At 42.7% G+C, this 26,984-nt stretch overlaps 1 protein-coding gene across 4 annotated transcripts in view; it reads right to left on the bottom strand.

The window, feature by feature from the left end:
• Window positions 1-26,984, bottom strand: part of TNRC6C (trinucleotide repeat containing adaptor 6C) — a 309,688-nt gene that overhangs the window by 158,017 nt on the left and 124,687 nt on the right. For all 4 annotated transcript variants that reach the window (XM_029600392.1, XM_029600391.1, XM_029600389.1 and 1 more), the window contains one exon: window positions 23,169-25,751. In XM_029600392.1, coding sequence (XP_029456252.1) covers window positions 23,169-25,533 — 2,365 coding nt within the window. In that variant the 5' untranslated portion in view covers window positions 25,534-25,751. The remainder of the gene's footprint in view (window positions 1-23,168; window positions 25,752-26,984) is intronic.

Below are 26,984 nucleotides of genomic sequence, written 5' to 3'. Positions count from 1 at the left end.
AGAACCATGTTCAAGGCCTTGATGAAATCCAAACACACTATATCTCATGCTCTCCCCAATTTAACTCTATGGCAGAGCATCTCAACCTTTTTTTTTTTTTTTTTAAATTAATATCGGGGCACACTTTCTAGTTTGCTTGATCCTTGTGGTACACTGAACCAAATTTTACAATGTCACACATATTCATACCCGCTGGTTACTGGTGAACCCTAGCAGTACCCTTTTTCTCTCTAAACCCAACTCCGCTCAAAATCCAATCCCAATCTCCTTCCCCCACAATGCCAAGTGTTCCCTTTAAGGATTGGTTTGCTGTGTGCAAACATTTTTGTCCATGAGCAAAAACTTTTTGTTATATTACCCTGTGAGCACTACTTTCTTTGATGCAAAAAGCCCATCACTTTTATGCTCACAGCACCCTACTCCTTAAAGGGTACATTGGATAAGTCACCCCTTGCTTAAAATAATCACCTAATATGTACTAAAGGCAGGGAAAATAAAATGTAGATGCAAAAATATTTTCAGCAATGACATTCAAAACTGCTTTCTACATGCAGGTGAAATTAACAAACAGCAAACCTTTGTTCAAATAGAAATTAAGACGAGATGACCATAATGCCATAAAAGCCAGTGATGAAAAGTACCATCATTTTCACAGCAAGAATTAACGTTAACAAGACAGATTAAAATAGAAAGGCCATAAAGTATAACCCCAAACACCAACAAAATATTTCAAAACAGCAGAAACAAATACCCAATAATTAAAGTAAGGATTTTTTTTTTAAAACTCCTGCTCTCCATACCTGTGATCTTTCTATTTCTAGTCACCTTGAGATTGTAGTGGATTGGGGGAGGGAGGGCCGCACCAACTTTATCTTCGTTCTCTATAATACACACACAAAGTAACATTCATTCTCACACAGGCACATATACAAGCAGGCTCCCAATCTCTCTCTCTCTCTCTCACAGGCACACATACAAGCAAGCTAACAATCCCTCTCACACAAGTACACACAAGCAGGCTCCCAATCCCTCTCTCTTTCTCTCTCACAGGCACACCTCCCAATCTCTCTCTCACAGGAACACACACACGCAGGCTCTACAATCCCTCTCTTTCTCACAGGCAAACCACAAGTAGACTCTCAATCTTTCTCACAGGCACTCACACACAAGCAGGCTCCCAATCTCTCTCTCTTACAGGCACACACACAAGCAGGCTCCCAATCTCTCTCTTACAGGTTCACACACAAGCAAGCTCCCAATCTCTCTCTTACAGATACACACACTCTCTCTAATGCTCTCTCTCCTCCCTTTATGTTTTGAATGCTCTTGCTCTCTCCCAGAGATGTGCAGCCAGCAGCAGCTACCTCCCTGGAGCCATGCAGCATTACTCACATGCTTTTTCATAATACTCTTGCTCACAAACACACCTCTTGCACATGTACTACACACACACACAACTTCTTGCAGGGCTATTGCTCACCCTCACTCACACAAGCTCTCACACATTCTCTCTCTCTCCCCCCTGAATGTGCATTTTGCCAGCAGCAACAATCTCTTCTCTTTGACTGCCACAGACACCTCTCTTCCACCGCAGGCATGGAATTTCTAGCCTGTGCGGCCGGGCCCGATGCAGCAATACACTCTCGTTGGCTGTGCTGCCTGGGCCCAATACGGCAATGTTCTCTCATTGGCTGAGCGGCTTTGTGCCAGATATAGCAACATTTTCTCTTCGACTGTGTGACTGGGAACCTTTTTCTTCAGCTGCACAGTCCCAGCAGCCTTCCTTCTTCCAGCTGCTGGGGCTGTGCAGTGAGGCAGCAGAGACTGAGCATGGGCCCCATGTACCTGGGGCTAATGATGCCCCTGCTTCAGTGCAACACTACAGTGGAAAAAGAATGGAAGGAGGAAGATTTCTACAGTACAGCATGGATCTTGCTTCGGCACACCAGTGTGCCACTGCACAGTAGTTGAGAAGCTCTGCTTCATGTCAAGAAAACTGACAAGACCAACCTGTGATAAAAATCATGCTGCCGCTGATCATGTAATCCATTGGACTCCAGAAACTCCACTATTCTTTGTTTTAGCAGCAATTCCATTTAATTTATTCACCATCAACCTATAGTTCCTAGATTCCTCCTTACTTCCAGCTTTATGCAACAGAAGCATGGCCTAGTAGCATGTTTGTGTTCAAAGTAACCTACTTGAATGATTCAACAACTATGGGGTTGCAGAATGAATGGCAAAGTGGGTAATACGAAATGTCAGACGTTCTAGCGGGAAAAACAGGCAACCATGTAGCTGAGTGTCTGGCACAAACCATATCTTTGAGCAATGGCATCACTATTGACATCTAGTTAGAATTATAAGCTTTGTGATTACACATAGGAAGGGAGAGGTGCTAGAAGTGAATTAAGTAGGGGAACCTGCATACTCATCTGCCTAAGATAGTACACTGCAGATGAGTAAGATGACATTTTTCTGGATAAAGAGAGATCTTACAGTTAATACTCTTACGGCCGGTGTTGGCCTTTGGATCGTGTGCCCTGAGCAGTTGCCTCGGGTGCTGTGAGCTGAGGGGCACCCTGGGCCCCACCAGCATCGCCCATTATGCTGAAAAGCTGATGGAGAGCCAATTTTTGCCCAGGGTACCATTTGCCTATGGCTGGCAACTAGAATGTATCCTTGCAATGCAGACAAGAATACCTAGCAGGCTAGATGGGTCAGTTAGTCTTTCTCTGCTGTCATCTATACCACCATGTAGCTTGTTCTCAGAGCCAAGCACTGAAGACACACATCAATGCTTCAAAATCTTTGCTTGGTGTTTTGCTCTCTCTGGCTCTATGCTTAAGTGCTCAGAACCTTTCCTTGGTTTCAGCAGAGAAAGTACAGTTTTTCTCAACTGCTGCATCTATTCTTTGATTGAGGAGATGAAATAATGGAAGGCCCTCTTCAATTCACACTAGTCACCAGGGGTCAGTGTGCCTTTGTAGGTGCAATGACCACTGGTAAAATGTTTAGTCTAACTTCACAGAGTTGGACTTTTATTCTCTAGCAAGGGAAGCAAGAAGCCTGACTTTCTGGGCCCAAATTGCTCTGGTTGATATCCTTTTGCAGATGCCACTTAAGTCATTATGATCTTAACCCAAACATCTGTAGCAAACCTCAATATGATCGTGATGGATATCTTCTGTTAGGGACAGATCTTGAAGCTGCTAGTCTGTTTCTCTTCCATCATAATGAAAACCAACAAGGCAAAGTCAAATGAAGAAATTTTCTGTCTGGAAAGAGGGTCAAAGAGAAAATTTGCTGGACAGACTGCTGGCTTGGCCATGTCAAGGAAAAAACATGTACCAGTTTAGGAGAGCAAAGAAAAAATACAAAAAAATTTTTTTTAGATGTGCTAATAAACCCAACTGGAGGCAAACAAGGGGTTTTAAACCAAAAGCCTGAAGCAGCAGATTGAAGCTGAGCGAGACCACTTCTGAAAAATCCATGTCTAACAATAGTGATGGACAAGAATGAACTGAGAGGAGAGTCCTGGGGGCTATGGCAGTACAGGAATTGCCATATATGAGCAGTGAAAGGCCTTTAGGTCTTTTCCAAAATGCTCTAGAAGAATCTGTCCATTTGGCACTAAGCAAAGTTGTGACCCACTTATGTGAACTTGCTGGTCTTCAGAGAAACTTATACATACAGACTTCACAGTCCCCAATAACAAATTTGTTTGCAGACATGAAGCGCTCAAACTAGGTAAGTTTCACAAGAATCAGCTCTTACTAATTCCTCCTAAGTCTTTTAGGAGCCCACAGATTTTCTGCAGTTATCCCAGTTGTAATCAAATATTTTACTTAAACCCAAACCCATACACAGACTCTTGCGGTTATAACAGTGAAAGTAAAATATCACCCTGTAGTCTAGCAGCCAGGAATATATTATATAGAATTCACAGTCGCACCCTGGTATTCTGTCTCTTTCTGCAAACCTGAATCACTGCATCTTGTAGTTCTTCAGGACTCTCAAATGTTTTGGACTGGTTATTCACTTTTTTTCTTGCTACTCTGAATAACCTGAACATTCCTTTCATATTTCTTAGTTGCTCTTGTATTGCCAGAAACTGCTTCCCTTTCAGTGCTGTGACTACTTAGATTTGCAAAAATCAAAGCTTTTATTTTGTTCCTTCAGTACAAGGTACTTATTCCTGGGCCTTTTGGGAGTGGGGGGGGGGGGGGGGGGGAGGGGGCTTTTTTTTTTTTTTTTTAATAGAAATTCAATAATTGAGTTTCCTCAAGAGATGAATCTCTTTTGGCCTAGGTTATTTTTTGTTGCTGGTGTTACGGGAAGGCATGCTAAGCACTAAGTTGTCAATAGCTATAGCACAAACATCTCCATGGAATTCACTGGATCATCTTCCATTCCTTCTGGTATTCCTACAATTCTCAAACTCTCTTGGATTACCAGCATTTATACCTTTAAAGTTAATTTTTAGGAGATGCATTTCACGTTGCGCATCCTATGAATCCTATGCCATAGGTATCTAATGTCAGATACCTATGAATCTGTGAATTCTGCTGCACGCCTTGCTACCAAGTTCAACATGGACATGATGAGAAAGAAAGAGCGACTTTGTTAAGCAATGATTTGATTGTCCTGTAGTAGCATCAGTATCTTCCAACAAGGAAATTCCTTCTTCCAATTCATCCACTCTTTCTATATAAGATTATGCTTTAAGCGAAGTTATCTTCTTGTTTATTTAGTTGCAACATGATTCTCTGTCAGAATTTACCACCCCTATCCTGATAATCCTACAGCAGTTGGGTTTTCAGGTTATCCACAATGAATCTACATGAGAAATTTGCATAAACTGGAGACTTAGTATATGCAAATTTATCTCATGAATATTCCTTGCTGATATTTTCAAAATTCAACTGGCTGTTGAGATCCTCAGAACTGGTTTGGGTAGCCCAGCATTACTATCTTTAGGGACTGCAGCTTCTTAATGATCACAGTAAAGAAAGTTCCAGTTTCCTTGCCTGCAGCTATTTTTTGCAGTGATGAAGAGTCTATTGACTGTGTGATGCTGTGAAAGTCACTTCTACTGTACTCCATATACCAATGACCATGACATTTATCCCTTGAATAAGTATTTGTGAGAAAAGATTTTACTTGCAGTTTACTGGTTTTAAGTTTGTTCATCAAGGAGCAGATTCTCACACATCTATCTGACAAAGTTGTCTAGCAACCCCTGCTCTCACATTCTTAACCTAAATAAACTAATGGTGTGTCGCTGTGCTGATCCTTATCTCAAACTCATGTAAGCATCATGGTACATAGAAGGCATTAGGCAGAACAGAAGGGTAGTGAAGAGTGAATAAGATTTTTCAAAGCAAGATGTGACCAAAATAAATTCTGCATATCTTTTAGGCCAGAAAAGTAGAAAAAAGCAAGTTTGCTTACCATAACTGGTGTTTTCCTTAGATAGCCGGATGAATTAGCTATTACATGTGGGAGTGATGTCATCCAGCGGCTCCAAACAGATCTCTTTCTCCTCGCTGATAGAGCTTTTGCTCTACTGAACATGTGTGGGAATTCCCACTAGGGCATTGCCTCGTGAACCTGCCTCAGTCAATTTTAGAGCTAATTCTAGCTAGGTAGTCAACTCTCCAGGGAGGTGGGCAGAAATTTAGTATGACATTTATCCTGCTGTATATGAAAAACACCATTTATAGTACGCAAATTTGCTTTTTCCATCGATAAGCAGGGTTGAATTAGCTATTAAATGTGGGGAGTCCCAAGCTGACAATGGCAGTGGAACGATTATTGAAATAATTAACCCAGACCCCATCGTACAGAACGGAGTACTGGGTGAACAGGCTACGCAAAACTGTGTGTCCGACTTTACTGTCACTCTTTGAAAGATTGTCCAGTTAGTAATGGAATGCAAAGGTGTGCACTGCTGACCATGCTGCAGCTTTGAAGATGACTTCAAGTGGAAAGGTTCGTAGATGAGCCACTGATGCAGCTAAGGCTCTAAATTGATGAGCCTTGATGGTGCCTGTAATTTGAAGGCATGCTAGCCAATAGAATTGCATAGTGCAGACTCCTAGCCAGTTGGACAATATATGTTTGGCCATTGCTATGTCCAATCTGTGGGGATCATAAGAGACAAATAGTTGAGAATAGATTGGGCTTTTCTGTTGGGGCTTTTTTGCCTGCATGTGCACATGGTCTCGGGAAGAACACAGGCAACATAACTTGATTGATATGAAAAGCTGATACTACCTTTGATAGAAACATCAGGTGGATGTGGCACACCACCCTATTGTGAAAGAATTTGTTTATAAGTTGGATAATGAACTAAAGCTTGAAGTTTACTGACTCTTCTGGATGACATTATTGCTACCAGAAATATTACTTTTCAGGTTAGAAACTTGAGAAAAGCAGACTCCAATGGTTAATAAGGCAGCTTTATTAGTTGTGCCAGAACCATGTTTAGATGCCAGGGAATAGGCAGTTTTACAACCGGAGGCTTCATATGCCATAAGTCTTATTAATTTCAATACTAACAGATGAGTTGAGATGGGCTTGTCTTCAATTTGAGCAAGGTAAGCCACTAAAGCACCGAGATGAACTTTTATTGATGAGGTGTTGAGACCAGAATCAGAAAGAATGACCAAATAATTCAATAACTCTAGGTTTGCATATGAACGGATCGAAAGTACTGGAGAACTTTCTCCATTTAAACCCATAGGCTCTTCTAGTTGATGGTTTTCTGGAGACACTAGAATGTTCTCAACTTCCTTGGATAAAGACAATTTAGTGATAGAGCGCTCAACATCCAAGCCATCAAGTTGAGGGAGGAAAGGTTCAGATGAAACAGGCTCCCACTTCATTTTAATTCACAACTTAATCAACAAGGATTCATCATAGTAACATAGTAATGATGGCAGAAAAAGACCAAAATGGTCCATCTAGTCTGCCCAGCAAGCTTCCCAAGGTAGTAACTGCCGCTCCATGCAGGTTACCCCCATGTTTCTCATATGGTTTAATGCCATACTCTGACTGTACAAACCAGCCAGACAATTAAGATAGACTCAAAATCTCTTTGAAGCTCTAGCATTGAAGACTACAAGACTACATATCACCCTTAGGAGAGCATTCTCAGTTACAGGACCACCTTTATGAAATTCAATTTCTGACATCCTCCAGAACATCTCTTGCATTAAAATGTTCAAGAAGGCTTTAAAAACGTTGACCAAATGATCTTTCCAACATATTGATTACCCATTTTCTATGTATTTTTTTTAACTTTTTTATATTTAAATTGTTTTGGATAATTTATTATGAATATTTTAATTTTGTAAACTGCCTCAAGCAAAATGAAGGGTGCAGCCTAAAAATGTTTTTAAATACATAAATAGTTAATAAGAATGGATCTGACCCAAGAGACATCAGAGGACAAATGTACTAGATATGCACACCAAACGTTTCTAAGCCGAGCTATGAGGGTCAGACGGACCTGGTCTTTGATCACTTTTTGCACTATTCTGGCCATCAGTGGGAAAGTGGATATGAGATCTGCATTCCAACTGAGCAGAAAAGCATCATGCACTGATATGCGTTCACTTGGCAGATTAGAGCAAAATTATTCCAGTTTTCTGTTTTCATCTGATGCCAACAGGTCGATCGCTGAGAGATCCCATAGTCTGAATAGTCTTGTCAGCTGTTAACTACTGTAGAGACCATTTGTGTGTTCAAAACACTCTACTGAGTCGATCTAGCATGATGGAGATCCCTGGAAGGTAGGTTGCTTGCATGACAGCTTGATGTTTGCATGCCCATTCTCATATCTTATTTGCTTCGTTGCAAGAGACGATGAACCTGTACTGCCTCATTTGTTCACACAGAACATGACTTCTTGGTTGTCTGTTTAAATAAGAATGCTCTTCCCCTGAGGAAGTGAGTAAATGTTAGCACATATTTGATCACTCTCAGTTCTAGGAGGTAAATTTGAAACTGTCTTTCTATGAATGACCATGTTTCCTTGAGTTCAAAAGAATCCTATATGTGGCCCAACATCACCAACTTGACTTAGGGAGTAGTCTGAGTAAAGATCCTTCCTGAAGGATGTAGGGATCTAGCTACCAGCGTAGATTTTGTTTCATGTGCTGTGAAATTCTCAGTTTGATTGTCAAGGGTTCAGTGAGCTGGTCCCATTGGGAGCAGAGGCCCCACTGCAAAAGCTGTTTGTGAAGACAGGTTAATGGAACTACGTAAAACACTGCCTCTATGTGGTCCAAAATGACTAGAACTTCTCTGGTCATTGATTGATTCATAGTCAACAGTTAGTACACAAGGGATCTGAGAGTTTTCACCCAATCTGACAGGAGAAAAGCTCTCTCCTGTAGAGACTATTCATGCTCAAATAAAGTTGATTTTACTGGAGGAAATCAGTTGATTTCTTGACGTTCACTAAGAATCCTGGTGATCGTTGCAGTTGTACAGCCTTTTTGCAGGAAGGTTAGCACACTTTATTCAGAGTTTGCGGTCACAAGCCAGTCATCCAAGTAAGGGAAGACTTGGGTGTCTTCTTGCCACAGATATGCTGCTACTACAATTAGGCACTTGGTAAAGACTTAGTGGTGCTGAGAGGCTGAAGGGCAGCATTCTGTACTGATAGTGAGAATCGCCCACCATAAGTCACAGGTAATGCCAATGGGAGGGATGGTTAGGAATATGCACGTAAACTCCTTTAGATCCAAAGTGCACATCCACTCCCCCTCTTCTGGATGAAGGGGAGAATTATATGGAGGGAATTCATTTTGAAATTCTCCTAAAGCATTTGCTTGTTCAGGCTTCTTATATTCAGGATAGGTCTCAGTACCCCCGATTTCTTGGGGAAAAGGAAGTAGCAGGAGTAGAACCCCTTGCCATACTAATGGAGAGGAACACGTCCTATCGCCTGCTGTTCAAGGAGCGACCTCTTCCAGACAGTTAAGTCGAGTGAGACAGATTTGGAATGAAGGCTGAGCAATGTGGGAAGCATGGGAAACCTGGAGAAATGCAAGCAGTATCCATAACAATCTTTACAACCCAGCAATCTTTGGTGATCTTGTGTCACTCTTCCAGGTACTGCTGGATTCTCCCCCTTACCAGTGAGGATAGGTGCTGGGTTTGAAAGGTGGTCAAAAACCTGATCCAGGCTTTGGCTGGACTTGCTGCATTTTTGGTTGATGGCATTTAGACTGTGAGCTGGAAGTTGTTGCTGTTGTGGAAGCAGAAGCAGCATCCTGTATCAAATTTTCTGGAAGAGGTATCTCTGGAAGAGGTATCTCTTTTAAAAGCATAGTAAGAGTGTCTTGCTGATGTTCTTGTCCCATAGAGAGAAACTGGACTGCCATATTCTGTTTCTTTATTTGAGCAACCATTTCTCTAAGTTTTTCTCCAAAAAGGTGATCACCTAGACATGGGATGTGTGCCAGCTTTTCTTGGACATCATCACGTAAGGCTACTGACTCTCTACCAAGTCATAAGGCATGCTCTAATGGACACTGTTGAGGAGGGCGTCGTGGTATCAAACGCTTCGTAGATGGATCAAAGAAGATGGCATATATACTCTCCTGCATCTAAGTGTGGTTGAGAATATGCAAATTCACCTTTACTGGGAGGAAGAAAAGTTTTAAATTTTTGTATACACTCATGTAGTATTGAACCATATACAATGAGCAGGAATTTGTGCATTAAGCATTGAATTTTGGAAACAACTTTTACCAAAGTTACACAGTAGCCTGGGATCCTTCTCTGGTGGGTTACTGGAGTATATTTGTGTTTTCTTTGTTCTTTTGAGAACAGATTCCACCACAACTGATTGGTGTGGTAATTGTACTAATCTAAATCCTGAAGATTTTTATACTCTATACTTGAAGTCTAGTTCCTTTGGTAGTGGAGCATGAGAAACAGGATTTTCCCACATTCTGGTTTGCAATTCTTGCACAATACTATGAATTGAGATTGTTTCTGGCTCCGCTGGCATTACCAGAATCTGAAAGAGGCCAAAAAAGTTTGTACGAGTATCTTTGTGTCTATGCACGTTAATTCCAAGTGCCTTTTGCAGCTTGTCCAGAAATCTGCAGTTAGGTCTTCTGGTGGAGATAAATGTTCTGGAGGGCCCAGAAGGGAACCCCGTTGACCCCTCTTCAAAGTCAAGAGGAGTGGGAACACCGATTCAGGATCCCAGTGATGAAGAACGTGACTGAGTAAGGATCCTTGGTCGCCTCATAGGAGTTTACTCCTAATGGATATCCTCTGACAGTTTGGACTCCGTTGCAAGTGACTATCTTGGACTAGAATCATGGCATGGGGATCTGATGGAGTATCTTACTCCTTATGGGAGTAAGCCTGATATCCTGGAAAGGAGAGGTTGGAAAGTACCTTCCTTATCCTTAGCCATCACAAAGGTAAAGAAATATTTCACCAGCTCCACTATTTGGTCAAGGGATTAATATGCCCTTTGACCTGGTGTGGGCCTAGAATCTTGCACATCTGGGCTCTGCAAAATCTGAATTGGAGGCCAACTGAATGTGAGAGATACCAGAGAACAAATCTGATGTGGAGTCTCCAGGCATAGTCCTTGTTTCATTAATTTTGTTGCAGTAGGGTCCCTGGTAATTGGTTGGGGTAGGGATATTATCCCCCTCTGCTTCCATCAAAATTATGTGCAGGCCTGCATACAGTTGCATAGGAAGCACTGCAGCATGATGTATCACAATGGCGCCATTTGTCCTGATGGTAAAGGTATTAAGAACTGATGCATTTCACTTTCTGGGGCTCATTGCATTGAGTGTGTTGAGGACTTATGGCTAAATAGCACCAGTGGTTTTGTGCTTCGAAGGTGCCGTGGACCTGTGTGTCAAGGGCACCGTGAACTTTTGATTTGAAGGTGCCAATGCATCGTGGACTTTTGCTTTGACAGTGCCAAAGGCACCTTGAACTTTTGATTTGATGGTGCCAATGCACTGTGGACTTTTGCTTTGGTGATGCTGATGCACTGACATCGTGTGCTGTGGCGATCAAAAAAAACAAACAATGTTAAGAATTAAGAAGGAAATGGCAAAAAAAATGATGGATGACATAATGCCTCTGTATTGCTCCACGGTGAGACAATGTGCAATTCTGATCGCTGCATCTCAAAAAAGATAGTTGCACTGGAGAAAGTGTAGAGAAGGGCAACCAAAATGATAAGTGGCATGGAACAGCTGTCCTATAGAGTAAGACTAAGGAAGTCAGGGCTGTTCAGTTTGGAGAAGAGACGACTAAGGGGAGATATGATAGAGGTCTACAAAATCATGATAGGACTTGAAAAAGTGAATGTAAATCAGTTATTTACTCTCTCAGATAATAGGACTAGGGGGCACTCCATGAAGTTAGCAAGTAGCTCATTTAAAACAAATCGAAGAAAACTCTTTTTCACTCAGCGCATAGTTAAGCTCTAGAATTCATTGCCAGAGGATGTGGTTATAGCAGTTAGTGTAACTGGGTTTAAAAAAGGTTTGGATAAGGTCCTAGAGGAAAAATCCATAAACTGCTATTAACTGAGACAGGAACTGAGACAGGAACCTTGCCTCCCCACTTTCAGAAAAAGACTTAAAACCTGGCTATTCTTGAAAGCCTTTCCAGACACCAACTGAACCCACTCTCAACTCAAGCAACTAAGAACTCCCGTCAGGGTAATCAACAACCTTTGACAACTCAATAATGTTCTCTCTCTTTTTTTTTTAATGAGGCAGGTTTATTTACCTTGGTTTTATTTACCTTGGTCATTCTTTTGTTATCTCAGTGTTACTCTCTTTTGCCTTCTCTTCATTCCAAGTTGCATTTTATCCCTGTTTTATTGTAACTGCTACCTTATTCTTCTATCACATGTTAATGTTTTTAAGTTATTAAGTATTTATTCTGTTGTCACACCTTGTTATTTGTAAACCGGCATGATGCGACTCCCATCGCGAATGCCGGTATATAAGAAATTTAAATAAATAAATAAATAATTAATAAGCAATAGTAGCTTATTTAATGTTTGGGTACTTGCCAGCTACTTGTGACTTGGATTGGCCACTGTTGGAAAGAGGATACTGGGCTTGATGGATCCTTGGTCTGACCCAATATGGCAATTCTTATGTTCCATGCATGGACTTTTGCTTTGATGATATCAATGCACACAAGTCTTGGTCATTTTGCATGCCGACTGCTTCACAAAGAGGCGCCTTTTCTTCCTTGACATATTCTTACTTGACTCAGAGGATATGGCTTTTTCCACCAATGGGGGGAGATAACTGAGGAGCTCCTGCTCAACTCAAGTCCCGGGGAGGCAGATGAGGCTGTGCTCCAGGAGGAGAACAGACTGCCATTTCCGAGAGACATTTCCTCCATTTTCCAGGCCCAAATTTCCTGTGTAAGAGACGACATTCATCCATAATGTAACAGTTGGCTTGGTCACATTCTGGTCCAAAGCAGCAGTAATGGAGTTCATGTCCATTGGTAATGGACATTCTTCTGCCATAAATACATGCAGTCCTTGATCTCACCGCTTTGGATTTCTTATTGGACATGGTGAGGAAATAAAAATTCTTAACATTTCCCTTTTTTATTTTTTTTAGGTAGCACTGAAAAGTGCTCTTTGGGAGCTGCTAAGACAGCAAGACACGTCAAAGGAAAAAGTTAGATTTTCATATAAAAAGCAGAGCAAGATAGCAGAGACATGAAGCTAGTTCTCGAATGAAAAAAGACTCGGGGGACTCATGAAGCAACACCTGAGTAGGCATTTCCACACATGCTCAGCAGAGCAAAAGCTCTATTAACTATAAGAGAGAGGTCCATTTGGTGCTGCCTGACATCACCCTATATCATGGTTAATTTAGCCCTGCTTATCGATGGAAAAAAAGATCACCCCCTTTCCAGTCTAAAAAAAAATAAATGTTTCAACAGAGACAAAATATCCAGACAAGTTGGTATTTTAAAGGCTAGCTAGTACTGTTTCAAATTCATGTCTTGTATTTGAATTAGAGTTTGCTGGAATACTTCTATAACATGCCTTCTTAACATTACAGTCATGATGTAAAAAACATCATTAGTGTCAGCAGGTTTGCTAGGCATTAAATATGACACTAGTAGAGTTTGTTTATGCCAGGAAACAGGTGCATAGGGTCACAATTCAATGGAATCATTTAGCTCTTAAAACATAACATTTAATAGACAAATGAAAGCAAATAGCTTTTCAGAATAAGGCAGGAGGTAAAAACAATCATCTAAATCCCCCACCCACGATAGTTCAAGAAATTAAAAAAAATATATTTCTAGACCTTGATGTAGAAAAGAGAGAACACGACTGGCTTACAAGAGCAAAATGCATGTTATACAACTAATATATATTTTACTCTGCACCTATTTGTCACAGCAATTTGAAATGCCTCTGATCTCTGTACACAACTTTTCCATGAAGAGAAACTAAGGATCCTCAAAATGCAACCAATTTTTCACTTCCTAAACACTGTGTCAAATTTCCAGGTTCAGCAAGATGGGAAGTTTTAAAATTTTTAAAGCAAATGAATATGCATACCAGAGTACAACAGTTGGCTCATAATAAAAGCATATACACACATGCCTTAATGTTGTGGAAATCAGAGGTTTAATACTTGTGTTATATAATATACTGAAGAACGGACGACTGCTACCACAGAAACTTCTATAAGTCAAATTAATTTATTGGCAATGTGGCAGAAAATTATGCATTTTTCTGCAACAACAAACACACTACTACTTAAATTCAGGGAAACAAACAAAAACATTTCCACTATGAAAGGCAGGTAAAACAGCAAGGATGTTTGCAGGTTGTTCTTAAGTATTAAAACAAAGGTTCTTACAGGATTTCATCAATTACTTGAATATTAAAAAAACCCTTTTAATTACTTGCAGTTATAAATATAGTTCAGTAGAAGATAATATCCATCAATGCCTTTCTCCTATTGGGTTCCTACAGCAGAGGGTAAATTTTCAGAGTGATTTAAACCATGTAAATCAGTTGTTTGAAAATTGTCCAATCTCAACATGGCTAAAAGTCCATGCACTGTTCAGCATGTGTATTTTTAGCCACACTGAGAGGAGGCGTTAATGGGGGAGTGTTTAGGTTAGAGGAAGAAATACAGTTATGCCCATAAGTTTACATATCCCTGGCAGAATTTGTAAGATGTATAGCATTTTAAGAAAACGAGTAATCAGACAAAACATGTCTGTTTCTAATATTTCAAATTAAACTAATATGCATTACAGAATAGCACAATCGTTAAACCATAGCAATAAAGGAAATAATAAAATGGTCCTATTCATAAGTTTACATACCCTGAGTTCTTAATATTGTATTATCTGCTTTGATCAATGACTGGTTGCAGTCTTTTGTAATAGTTGTGAATAAGGACTTATTTTCTCATGTGGTAAACTTGCCCATTCCTCTTGGCAAAAAACATCCAGATCCTATAAATTCTTTAGCTGTCTAGCATGAACTGCATGATTGAGTTCTCCCCAAAGGTGCTCAATAAAGATGAGGTCAGGATACTGTGATGGCCACTCCAGAACCTTCACTTTCTTCTGCTGCAGCCACTGAAGGGTCAACTTGGCCTTATGTTTCAGATCATTGTCATGTTGGAAAGTCCACGTGTGCCCCATGCACAGCTTCCTGGCTGATGAATATAAATTCTCCTCCAACATTTTCTGATAAGATGCTGCATTTATCCTGCCATCAATTTTGACTGTGCCGCTGTAGCTCACACAACCCCAAAACAGCAGAGATCTACCTTCATGCTTCATGGTAGGGATGGTGTGCTTCTCTTCATAGGCCTTGTTGTCTTCCTCTCCAAACTCAGCTCTTATGGTTGTGACCATAAAGTTCAATTTTGGTCTCATCACTCCAAATTATTTTGTTAAAGAAATTTTGAGGCTTCTCTTGGTGCTGTTTGGCATTGGTGCTGCAATGTTTTTTTCTGGCAATTCTACCATGCAGCCCATTTTTGTTCACACCTCTCCTTATTCTAACCCACACCATTTTGTTTCAGAGAACCTTGTATTTCAGTAGAAGATGCTTCTGCATTTTTCTTTGCATCTCGAAAAATTTTCCTGGCAGTTGTGTCTGAAATTTTTCTTGGTCTAAGACTCTGGCTTGGTATTAACAGAACCTATAATTTTCCACTTCATTAGTTTGAACAGTACTGATTGACCATTTCAAATCTTTGGATATCTTTTTATATTTTTTTCCTGATTTATAAAGTTGTACTACTTTTGCTCGCAGATCCTTTGACAGTTCTTTTGCTTTTCAGTAACCAAAGTCAGTGCAGTCCTGGCTGAAATGCACAAGGGTTTCTCAAGAGCTAAGAAACTCATTGACTATTTATACACAGACTCGAATTACAATAAAAAAAAAAAGGTACAGGTGAAGATACTTACCCCTTCATTGTCATCTCAACATGTGTGTGTCATCTTGAGTGTAAATTATTAGCCCAAATATTCAAGGCTATGCAAAATTTTGAACAGGATCATGTTATTATTTTCTTTATTGCTATGGTTTGTTTAATGATTGTGCTATTCTGTGATGCATACTAGTTTAATTTGAAACACATTAAAAATAACAGACGTGTTTTGTCTGATCACTCATGTTTTCTTAAAATGCTACACATCTTACAAATTCTGCCAGGGGTATGTAAAGCAAAATTGCTTACCTTGTAATAGGTGTTATCCCAGGACAGCAGGATGTAGTCCTCACATATGGGTGACATCGGTAATGGAGCCCTATGTACGGAAAACTTCTGTAAAAGTTTCTATGAAACTTTTGACTGGCACCAGAGTGCCTACTGAGCATGCCCAGCATGTCATGATATTCCCTGCCACAGGGGTCTCCCTTTAGTCTTTGTTTGTAGCAAATAGCGTTAGCCCAAAAATAAAATAATAAAACGTATCGGACCCAACTCCGCGGGGTGGCGGGTGGGTTTCGTGAGGACTACATCCTGCTGTCCTGGGATAACACCTATTACAAGGTAAGCAATTTTGCTTTATCCCAGGACAAGCAGGATGCTAGTCCTCACATATGGGTGATTAGCAAGCTAGAGGCTGATTCATTTTGTGCTGAAATGACCGTAAGGTATTGTTATTGAAATGAATCAGTCGAAATCACAGCAGGTTGGATGTAGAAGGAGTTGGGATTAAACTGGAAACAAGTTCTTTAAGACGGATTGTCCATATGCTGAATCTTGTCTTCCCTCTTTGTCTAGACAGTAGTGAGCTGCAAAGGTGTGAAGAGAACTCCATGTTGCTGCTTTACAAATGTCCAGAATAGGTACAGAGCGAAGGTGTGCTACTGAAGTTGACATTGCTCTGACTGAATGTGCTTTTACTCGCCCTTGGAGAGTAAGGCCTGCTTTTTCATAACAAAATTGTATGCAATCTGCTAGCCAGTTTGACAGAGTATGCTTACCCACTGCCTTACCTGGTTTGTTTGGATCATAGGACACAAACAGTTGATTTGATTTTCTTTGGGCTGTAGTGCGGTTTAAATAGAAAGATAACGCACGTTTACAGTCCAAAGTGTGTAAGGCTCTCTCTCCCTGGTGAGAGTGAGGCCTAGGAAAGAATGTAGGTAAAACTATGGTTTGGTTCAAATGAAATTCCGTGACAACCTTAGGAAGGAATTTTGGATGTGTACGGAGGACTACTCTGTCATGAAGGAACTTCGTGAAGGGTTCGTAAGTTACTAGTGCTTGTAGTTCACTGACCCTTCTAGCTGATGTAATGGCTATGAGAAATACCGTTTTCCAAGTAAGGAATTTAAGGTCACAGGTATTTATGGGTTCAAATGGAGAACGCATAAGCTTGGTTAAAACTACGTTCAGGTCCCATTGAATGCTTGGGGAATGAACTGGAGGTTTAATGTGAGTTAGGCCTCTCATGAATTTACTGACGAGAGGCTGCGTGGAGATCGATGCATCTCCTAGCTTGTTATGATAAGCTGAGATTGCACTTAAGTGTACCCTTACCGATGACGTCTTAAGACCAGAGTCTGAGAGATGGTAAAGGTAATCTAGTAGCGAGGTAGTGGGGCAAGTGAAAGGATCTAAATCTTTCTGAGTGCACCATAAAGTAAACCTTTTCCATTTGTAGGAGTAATTCTTTCTAGTGGAGGGTTTACGTGCAGCTATTAGTACCTGAGATATACTAGTTGAAAGGTTGAATGGTTGTAAGATCAGGCTTTCAACATCCATGCTGTCAGGGACAGGGATTGAAGGTTGGGATGGCGCAACTGACCCTGTTCCTGAGTTATGAGATTGGGAGCTACTCCCAGGCGAATTGGATCCCTGACTGAGAGATCTAGCAGTGTGGGGAACCATACTTGTCGAGGCCAATATGGGGCTATGAGTATCATGGACCCCTTGTCCTGTTGTAGCTTTACTAATGTTTTGGTTATGAGCGGTATTGGTGGATACGCGTATAACAGGCCTGAGTTCCAATGGCGGGCAAACGCGTCCTTTGGTAAGCTGTTCTGCCGGAAGAGGAGAGAGCAGTAATTGTTCACCTTGTAGTTCAGATGTGACGCAAAGAGATCTATTGTTGGTTGACCCCAGCGTTGAAATATCTTGATTGCTAACGCTGGGTCGAGGGACCACTCGTGTGGTTGAAAGTGACGGCTGAGGCGATCCGCTACTGTGTTGTGGATGCCTGCTAGGTAGGTGGCCCGTAGTAGGATTGAGTGTGCTAGGGCCCAGTCCCATATTTGAGCCGCTTCCTGGCAAAGGAGGTACGAGCCCGTACCACCCTGTTTGTTGATGTACCACATGGCTACTGTATTGTCCGTTTGGATCAGAACAGTCTTGTGTGAAAGGCAGTCCTTGAATGCATATAGAGCATAGCGTATAGCTCGAAGCTCCAGGAAATTTATCTGAAAGGAGGCTTCTTGCTTTGTCCACTTGCCCTGTGTTTTCAGATGAGCAATGTGCGCTCCCCATCCCAAGGTGGACGCATCTGTAGTTAAAGTCACTTGTGAAACTGGTTGTTGGAAAGGTAGGCCTTTGAGCAAGTTGATTGGTGATGTCCACCAGAGAAGGGAATACTTCAGCTCTGGTGTTATCTGGATGTGAGTGGACAGTGGTTGAATGGCTTGAATCCATTGAGATTTGAGTGTCCATTGCATTAGTCGCATGGTCAGTCTGGCCATGGGAGTGACGTGAACTGTTGAGGCCATGTGTCCGAGTAGGATGAGGCACTGATGAGCTGTGACTGTATATTGATTGCGAATAGAATGTACTAGGAGAACGAGCGATTGAGCCCGGTCTTTCGGAAGAAAAGCCTTTGCTGTGATGGTGTTGAGATCTGCACCTATGAACTGCAACTGGTGAGATGGTGTGAGCTGGGATTTGTCGTAATTGATGAGAAATCCCAAGGAGTGAAGCAATCTTATTGTGAGATGGAGAGAAGTGACAGCTCCGCTCTGTGTATGACTCTTGATGAGCCAATCGTCCAAGTAGGGGAACACATGTACTTGTTGCTTGTGAAGATGTGCCACCGCTACTGCTAGACACTTTGTGAACACTCGAGGTGCTGAGGCAAGGCCGAAAGGTAGCACCCTGTATTGGAAGTGTTGACCTTGTACCAGAAATCGGAGGAACTGTCGATGAGGTGGAAATATGGGAATGTGAGCGTAAGCGTCTTGAAGATCCAGAGAGCAGAGCCAATCTCCTTTTTGAAGAAGAGGTAGCATGGTGCCTAAGGACACCATCCTGAATTTTTCCTTCCTTAAAAATTTGTTGAGATTTCTTAGGTCCAGGATAGGACGTAGACCCCCGGTTTTCTTTGGAATGAGGAAATATCGGGAGTAGAATCCTGTGCCCCACTGAGGCCTGGGAACTCTTTCGATGGCCCTGGCAGTCAGGAGGGTAGATAATTCTGCTTGCAGGATTGTGTAATGATGAGACACTGTCCAAGACGGCATAGGGGGATTGTCTTTTGGTACAGTGAGGAAGTCCAAGTGGTACCCCTGAGATATGATTGAGAGTACCCATTGGTCCGTAGTGATGGAGGTCCAAGTTTGAAGATGGTGAGCAACTCGGCCTCCAACCGGTACTTGTGGATAGGGATTTTGATAATGACTCATGCCCTCTGGTTGAACTTCAAAATCCGGAAGTGGACGCCGCAGGCGGAGGTTGTTGAGGCCTAGCAGGTCTTTGGCGAGGCTGAGACCGTTGAGCAGGTCTTTGTTGTCTGGGCCTGGCTACTGGTGGATAATACCGCCTAGGGCGGTAATATGGCTTTCTTTGTTCCCTTCTTGGAGGCCTCCTTGAAGGTTGATGTACCTCTTGTGGCAGCTGAGAAAGCTGTTTGAGGGTTTCTGTATGGTCCTTGATGGTGGCTACTGCCTCCTTGACCTTATCGCCAAAGAGGTTCTCCCCTAAGCAGGGCAGGTCCGCCAAGCGCTCCTGTACCTCTGGTCTCAGCTCTGAAGATTTAAGCCAGGCCCATCTTCTCGCTGTTATTCCAGCTGCAGATAATCTGGAGGTTGTCTCGAATGAATCATACGTGGCCCGAACCTCGTGTTTCCCTGCCTCTAGGCCCTTATGTACTAGGTTTTGAAAACCTTCCTGAAGATGGTCAGGTAACTGCTGAGACAGGGATTCCACTTGCTTCCATAGGTCACGCTGGTACTGGTTCATAAAAAGCTGGTATGAATTTATTCTAGCTACCAGCATCGCAGCTTGGAAGATTTTCCGACCAAGATTGTCCAAGAACCTATTATCCTTTCCAGGAGGTATGGAGGCGTGTTGCTTTAATCTTTTGGCCTTCTTTTGGGCCGACTCGACCACCACTGACTGGTGCGGTAGTTGAGTTTTTTGGAACCCCGGGATGGGTTGTACTAGGTAAGTGGCATCCGCCCGCTTATTAACAGCTGCCACCGACCCAGGGTGTTCCCATATCCTGTACATAAGTTCTTGTAAAACTTCATGAACAGGAATAGCAAGAATTTCCTTGGGAGGGTCCACGAATTGAAGCACCTCCAAGGTTTTTTGCCTGCTGTCCACTTCAGAGATGAGAGAAAAGGGAATTGTTTGAGACATCTCCTTAATAAAGTTGGAGAAAGAGAGATCCTCCGGTGGTGACTTTCTTCTATCTTCTGGGGGAGAAGGCTCAGAGAGGAGGTCTTCATCCGAGGAGAAATCTTCGTCACTATCATCCAGAGGGAGCTCCAACGGCCTAGTAGGCTTAGTTGGCATTTCAGAAAGTGGAGTCTGAGGTCTGAGGGGTGGTGGGACACCCGAAGGACCTGGTATTGGCTCTTGACTGTCATCTACATCTATAGGTTGTGGTGGAGATGAGAAGCAATGTATTAGTGAGTCCAGCTTGTCCATTAATGGTTGAAAAATGGACTCTTGAAAAGGCATCGAGGGTGCCATCGGGATCGATGGCCGTGGTGGAATCGATGGTACCCGGGGAATCGGCAATGCTGAATCCGGTGGCTGCGGCCTAGGTAGAACCGGCAATGGAATCGGCGCCATCGAGGAGAGCGGTGATTTCCTTGGCATCGGTAGTGAAGGAATCGGTGATGGAACCGGAGATCCTCCTATGACCGGTGTCGATGGCAGAACCGGAGTGGCAGGCCGTGGCATCGCCTCGAGAAAGGCATCCTTAACCGCTTGACGTATGTAATTGTCAAGTTCCGCCCGCATGGATGATGTGAACAGAGCACCCATGGGGGGAGGCGGTGGCGGCGACAGTAGTACAACCTCAGGGCCCTGAGGAGGTACGATTCCTTCCGCCGGAATCGGCGAGGGTTGGTCTGTCGGTGGCTCGGAAGCCTTACTTTGGAGCCGGGCTTTCTTACTCGGTGCCCCGTCCTCCGCCGATGGCTCGCCGGGTATCGGAGCGATGGTTGCTGGTTGCGGCCTGCGATGCCGATGGCGATGTTTATCTTTTTCGCGCCCTTTTTCGCTACTCGATGTGGACGCTCTGGACGATGGTGAGGGGGAGGAAAAAGGAGCGTCTCCCGAGTCACCGGAGTGACGTTTCTTCAAGACCACTTTCCTAATCGCCCCAGCCGGAGACGATTGTGTGGAAGTAGACGGAGCAGTAATCAGTTGAATTTTGAATAATTGCTCCATCTTGTCCATCCGTAAACGTCGACCTTTCGAGGTCATCGTAGCGCATAAGGGACAATTTTTTACATCATGACCTTCACCAAGGCAAAGTACACAGTCTTGGTGAGGGTCTGTAATAGACATATTTCTCGCGCATTTCGGACATTTTTTAAAACCTGTAGCCATTTTGTGGCCGGGCAGCCGTCGACGGCCTAAGGCTCAGGTAAATTTTGTTTTTAACGAAAAAACGGCACGGAACCGCGAGAACGGGAAAAACTCACCGCGATGATCAAACTAAGGGAGACCCTCTGCGGTTGAAGTTTTTTAAAGCTTTCCGTAAGGAAAATATGTGGAGAATCCCACAGGACTCCTGATAACCGCGAGGCTAATTGCTTCGCGGAAAAAAGAAGACTAAAGGGAGACCCCTGTGGCAGGGAATATCATGACATGCTGGGCATGCTCAGTAGGCACTCTGGTGCCAGTCAAAAGTTTCATAGAAACTTTTACAGAAGTTTTCCGTACATAGGGCTCCATTACCGATGTCACCCATATGTGAGGACTAGCATCCTGCTTGTCCTGGGATAAACTTCTGATCACAATTGCATATGCAGGTAAGCTTGCATTTTCAAATTTACATGCATACATTCAAGCAAAATTCTAATTGCATAAAAAGCAGGTGTAAGTGTTCATGAGTACTTTGCACCTGTGGTAGTTTAGCAAAGCAAAAGGGCCTTGTGTGCTTTCCTTTTGAACACTGGTGCACAGATCACAGGTAAAAAGTAGGTCCAGGTATTGCAACAATGCAAATTTCCTCCTTAGTGCATAGTTCAGTTTAAACTGGCAGATTCAGAAGAAGAAAGTCTTGACATGAGGTCAGTATCTAACCACATACAATATTTATATTGACTTCAAACTTGGTGGTGACACTTTTTCCAATTACAAACATGCATTCAGAGTGGAACACATCTTTGAGTCAAAGATAAGATTAAACTGTACACAACTGAAAGAGATGAGAAGACATTAGCCAACCAGCAGAAGAAAGATTTTATTAGACCAGCATGGGATACTTTCTAAAAGGGTCATGCACTCTCTCTTTTGTAAACATTATTAAATTTTCACATTTTCTCATTTTTACCCACTTAACTAAATGATCAGTTATGACCCTAAACTCCAGTGTCAATACAATGTCAAAAATCATACCTTCAATGCCAATAATGAAAATCATAATTTCTGACTTTTTATATTGGTTTTTTTTTTCCTGAAGAATTAAAAGATTAATTCCCAACTACCTTCTTTTCATTCAGACTTCTCTCCTTCACACATGAGAATAATGCCCTTGTGTGCAAGAATTCCAGGAACTTCCCAACAGCTCTAGGGTTAATAACTTCTATTGAACAAATTACAGTTTAACCTTTACATTGAGAGCAAAAACAGAAATCAGTTGGTTCTGAACTGTTATGGGTATACTGAAGCAGCTGGAGCCTCAAAACCCATTTTCAATGTTCAGAAACAGTAAATGAAGGTAAATGAAGGTAAATAAAGCCAAAATAATCTGGAATTCATACAGAAGAAATGGAAAGAGCAGTCCAGAGATTTCATTTTTAGTGAAAGCAATAGAACACTTACTTTTAAAAGACCAGAGGATATGAGCAACCAGGTTAAAATAGAGAGAGTTTGCCCATTAGTTTAGCTAGAAAGTTGCTCCTTTAGCTCGGTCTCTGTTTTGGAGCCAAAAGGCTGAAGGTTCAAATCTGGAGATCCCTAGTTCAAACAACAGAATGTGGCACTGTGAAAGGCAGTGTGTGGAGCCTTCAATGGTTAAACTGCTAAAAGAGCAGCTTCCCTAGCAGAGCAAGAACTTGATTTTAGCCTGATTGCTCACATCCCTTGCCCTTGTTACTTTACCATATAGTTATTTGTAAGACGTTAAAAAAAACCAAACAAACCCATAAGAATAAAACATTACACTGATTCTTTTTCCCATTTTGAACATGCATAAAACTATTTTCATACCTGGACCAAGCAGTGGGGACCGGTTCTGCTGGGCACTTGACTGATGAGATGGCTGAGGTTCAACCATAGCAGTATTGGTGGTGGTGGTGGTGGTTGTGGTGGTGCTGTTGGCTGTGGTACTGCTTTGACTTACAGGGTTGTTTCTATCCCACATATTTACAGTTTTTTTGTTGTAGTTACTTGGGTCTCCCCAAGCTGAAGTACCATCATCAATTTCTATTTTTCGGCGGATGGATGGTGGAGAAGGCTCTTCCCAGCCAGTGGGCTCATTGCTGCTGCTGCTACTACTGTCTTTTTGTTTGGCTGGTGCTGGCACTGGTCCACCAGCCCATCCAGAACCAGTCTGTTTAACAGAAGCAGCTCCTCCCCAGCTATTCATATTGTTGTCCTGGGGTTTGTTATTCCAGTTTTGTTGAGGACTAGGTTTTAAAGATTCCCCCCAACTTGTACCTGGACTAGCCTTGGTGTTTGTGCCATTTCCCCAACCACTGGTCCCAGACCTTGTAGTATCATTCCAACCAGAGCTTGATCTGTTGTCAAAGTCCCATCCAGAGCCATTTTTCTTTCCATCACCCATGTGTCCTTGAATGGATGATGAATCTGTCCAGTCTCCACCTCCTGAAGTCCATCCTGGATTTGATTTTTGCCCATCTCCCCAATTTTGAGATTTGGGCTTATGATGCTCACCCCAGGTAGGTGATTTGTCCTCCTGATTTGCGGTCCCACTCCAAGTGAGGCCGCTTTTGGCAGCAGCAGCATTGACAGCAGTAGAGCTTGCTGAATCCCCCCATCCCCCTGGGCCATTTGGCGCTTTGTCTCCCCATCCTGTATTTGCTGGAACAGTTGCAGGTGGGGAGCTGACCCAACCCGATACTGAAGAGGTATTTGTACTGTTCATGATGGACCCATCATTCTTCCCCCCTGAGTTTGAAGGCTGAGCAGCTACACATCCCCAGGCCTCTGTCCCATTGTCATTCTTTCTATCAGACCTTGTAGATTCTTCAAAGTCCCAAGCAATGTTTTGCTTAACAGGAGTCTGACCCCACCCCGTATTGGACAGGACCCTTGGATCAAGATCTTGCCTAGGCAACTGGACCTGCCCTTGGTCTATCATCCCTATTCCCCCCCTTCCAGTGCTTCCTTCATTTTGATTTCCAGCACTGTCAATACTCCCCTCACTCATTGTGGTACCAGATGCTGCAGCTTTGGCCCAAGAGTTCATTTGTTCATTGCCCTGCTGCATGGCAGGATTCTGGCTGGTAACACTAGGGCTATCCCACCCTGTTGATCCTTTCCCACTGATGTCAATATTGGAATGCTGGTTTGGGAGTTTTCCCCATTCCCCATTTACACCATTACTGGTATTACGGCAGGGATGGCCCCAAGCTCCAGAATGCATACTTCCAACGCCACTTCCACCCCCACCCCTTCCCCATGCCAGTACACCAGGACCTGTGGGTGGTCCTGAATCCCATGCATTTCCTCCATTTCCTTCTTTTTGCACAGTACTGCTGGATCCATTTTGTTTAGCACTTAATGCTGAGTTCACAGTGTCTCCATTCCCCTGACTGAACCCAGAACTGCTGTTTCCTGTGGCAGGATTGGATGGGGACATTCCCCATGCTGAACCACCTAATCCTTCACCACTGCTCCCACCACTTTGAGAAACTGATGATCCATTAGCACCAGGAAGGCTTTGCAAGTGGGGCTGGATGATGGCCCCCATACCAACAGCCATCCCCCAGTTCGGCAGTCCATTTGCCTGCATTGCATTAATAGGGTTTGGTGAAGAGTTCATGGGGTTAGTGTTATTTGGTCCATCAGTGTTAAGGTTCTGAGGTTGTACGCTGAAAGACACATTCTGAGAAGTGGACGTTTGTAGTTCTGTGCTCTCTTGCGGCAGCAAGTTTCCCCAAGCACCTAAGGTGCCTGTTGGGTTCCCATTCTGGTTGCCCATATTCTGACCTATGGCACTGACTGGACTGCAAATACTGGAAGGATTTCCTCCTCCCACAGTTCCTTCATGTCCAAGGACAGGCCAGGCAGCTGGGTTGGCATTAGGGTTAAGGTTAAGATTAATGCCAGCATTTGAATTGGAAGTACCCCAGCAATTTTGACTTCTACCATCTCCAATCATGTTGTCCGTCTTTCCATCTCCACCACTAGTGGAGCAGTGAGCTAAACCAGAGTTGGAGCCTGGGGCCACACCCCATACCCTGGCTGTGTTTCCATTAGCATTTGCTCCACCTGCTCCAAGGGCACTCTGGTTAGAAGTGCTTTGGATGAGTGCTCCATTGGCGCCATTATTGCCATTAGTTTTCTTTGTATGTCCAGTGAAGTTGCCTTGGGCACTCCCTGTAGCCATGCTACTATTCTCTGAGCCACAGTTGGAGGCAGAGTCAGTGTCTGTAGTACATTCTGAGGCAGATTCAGTCTCAGTTCCTGTAATGGAAGGCCACGCTTCCTTGTCAGTCCTGTCTATTATCACTTTATCCCAGCTGCAGTTGGCGTCACCTCTGAAAGTAGGCTGCTGTCCCCAGTGGGAATTTTCATAATGGTCTCCCAATCCACTGTGACTGAGATCTGAAAAACAAAAATAAAAACTTATAAACATTCTGTAAAATCAGTATTAGCTATTAAACCCTTACAGCACTAGAATATTTCATCTATTTTCTATGCTCTTCCAATTAGTGCAAACTGTATGTCAATTGTAAATTATCTCTCAAGAAAAACAACTGCCATGTGAATATGGATTCTTTTACTATATGCTGTCATTTTCCTTTCTCAAGTGTACTAATATAGACAGTACTGAAACAAATCACAGCACTGAAAAAAAAAGCCATGAACAGAATATAAACATAAAGCAGGTATTCATCTTTATGCTTAAAAAAAAAAAGACAAATTAGCTTTACTTCTTGAATTAAGTCTAAATTGAAAAGAATTAGAAATGGATTAGTATGTACATATTCTCTGCTACAGACTAAATAATACTCTGTTATAACAATCTTTCCGATGTTGTACTACTGCTTTAAATGATCTTAACTGTACAGGCACTACATCAGGATTTAATGCCGAACTGGTATGATGTTTTTGACACTTTCCTCAATTAATGTTGTCAGTTCTAGATTCTAAAGAAAATGGAGTTTTTATCTGTACATCATCCTATTGATTAATAAAGTTTTCAAACATATAAAATTTAAATTCAGTGAAACGATCCAGTCCAGAGAGTTCCGACAAATACTTTGACTCAACATTCTATTACACTGTCTTGAAGCAGTCTTGGCCTGATCCTGGCCCTGTTATGAGTCAACATCAGATGCTTCCTTTCACAAGGGAAGTCTTGCTTCCAAACCATTTCTAGGTCCAGTGTCGACAGGAAGTGCATTTCTAAAGCCAGTACCCATCAGCCTGACTTGGTGCCTTTAAAAAGTTGGCCGTAAGTTATGTTGGATGCTGCATGCACACAGAGCTGGAAGGCAGGCAAACAGCCAGAGAGAGAGAAAGAGACAGACAAAGCACGAGCTCCTGCCCTCTCCCGCCTCAGCCTGTGAAAAACACAAGAGCACCCTAGCCTGAGTGCGCTAGTGAGAGGATCTGCCACTCAAGATTTCTGCACACACCATGTGCTTGAGAAAAAGGCGCTGGCACCCCCGTCCTGCCCTCCCCTCTGTAACCTGAGCAGTGGATGGAACTGCTGATGCTTGCTGTACTTCAGTAAATAAATAAAAGCAAGAAGAGCTAGTGGAGAATGGAGAGCAAGAGAACACAGGAAGGGAAAAGAGGACCAAGGATTGAGCTGGACACCACCAAAAAGAA

The sequence above is a fragment of the Rhinatrema bivittatum genome, chromosome 4 (genome assembly GCF_901001135.1).
Source record: "Rhinatrema bivittatum chromosome 4, aRhiBiv1.1, whole genome shotgun sequence".
Taxonomy (NCBI): domain Eukaryota; kingdom Metazoa; phylum Chordata; class Amphibia; order Gymnophiona; family Rhinatrematidae; genus Rhinatrema; species Rhinatrema bivittatum.
The sequence above is the reverse complement of the archived record's forward strand: the minus strand, read 5'-3'. Positions and strand labels throughout refer to the sequence as shown.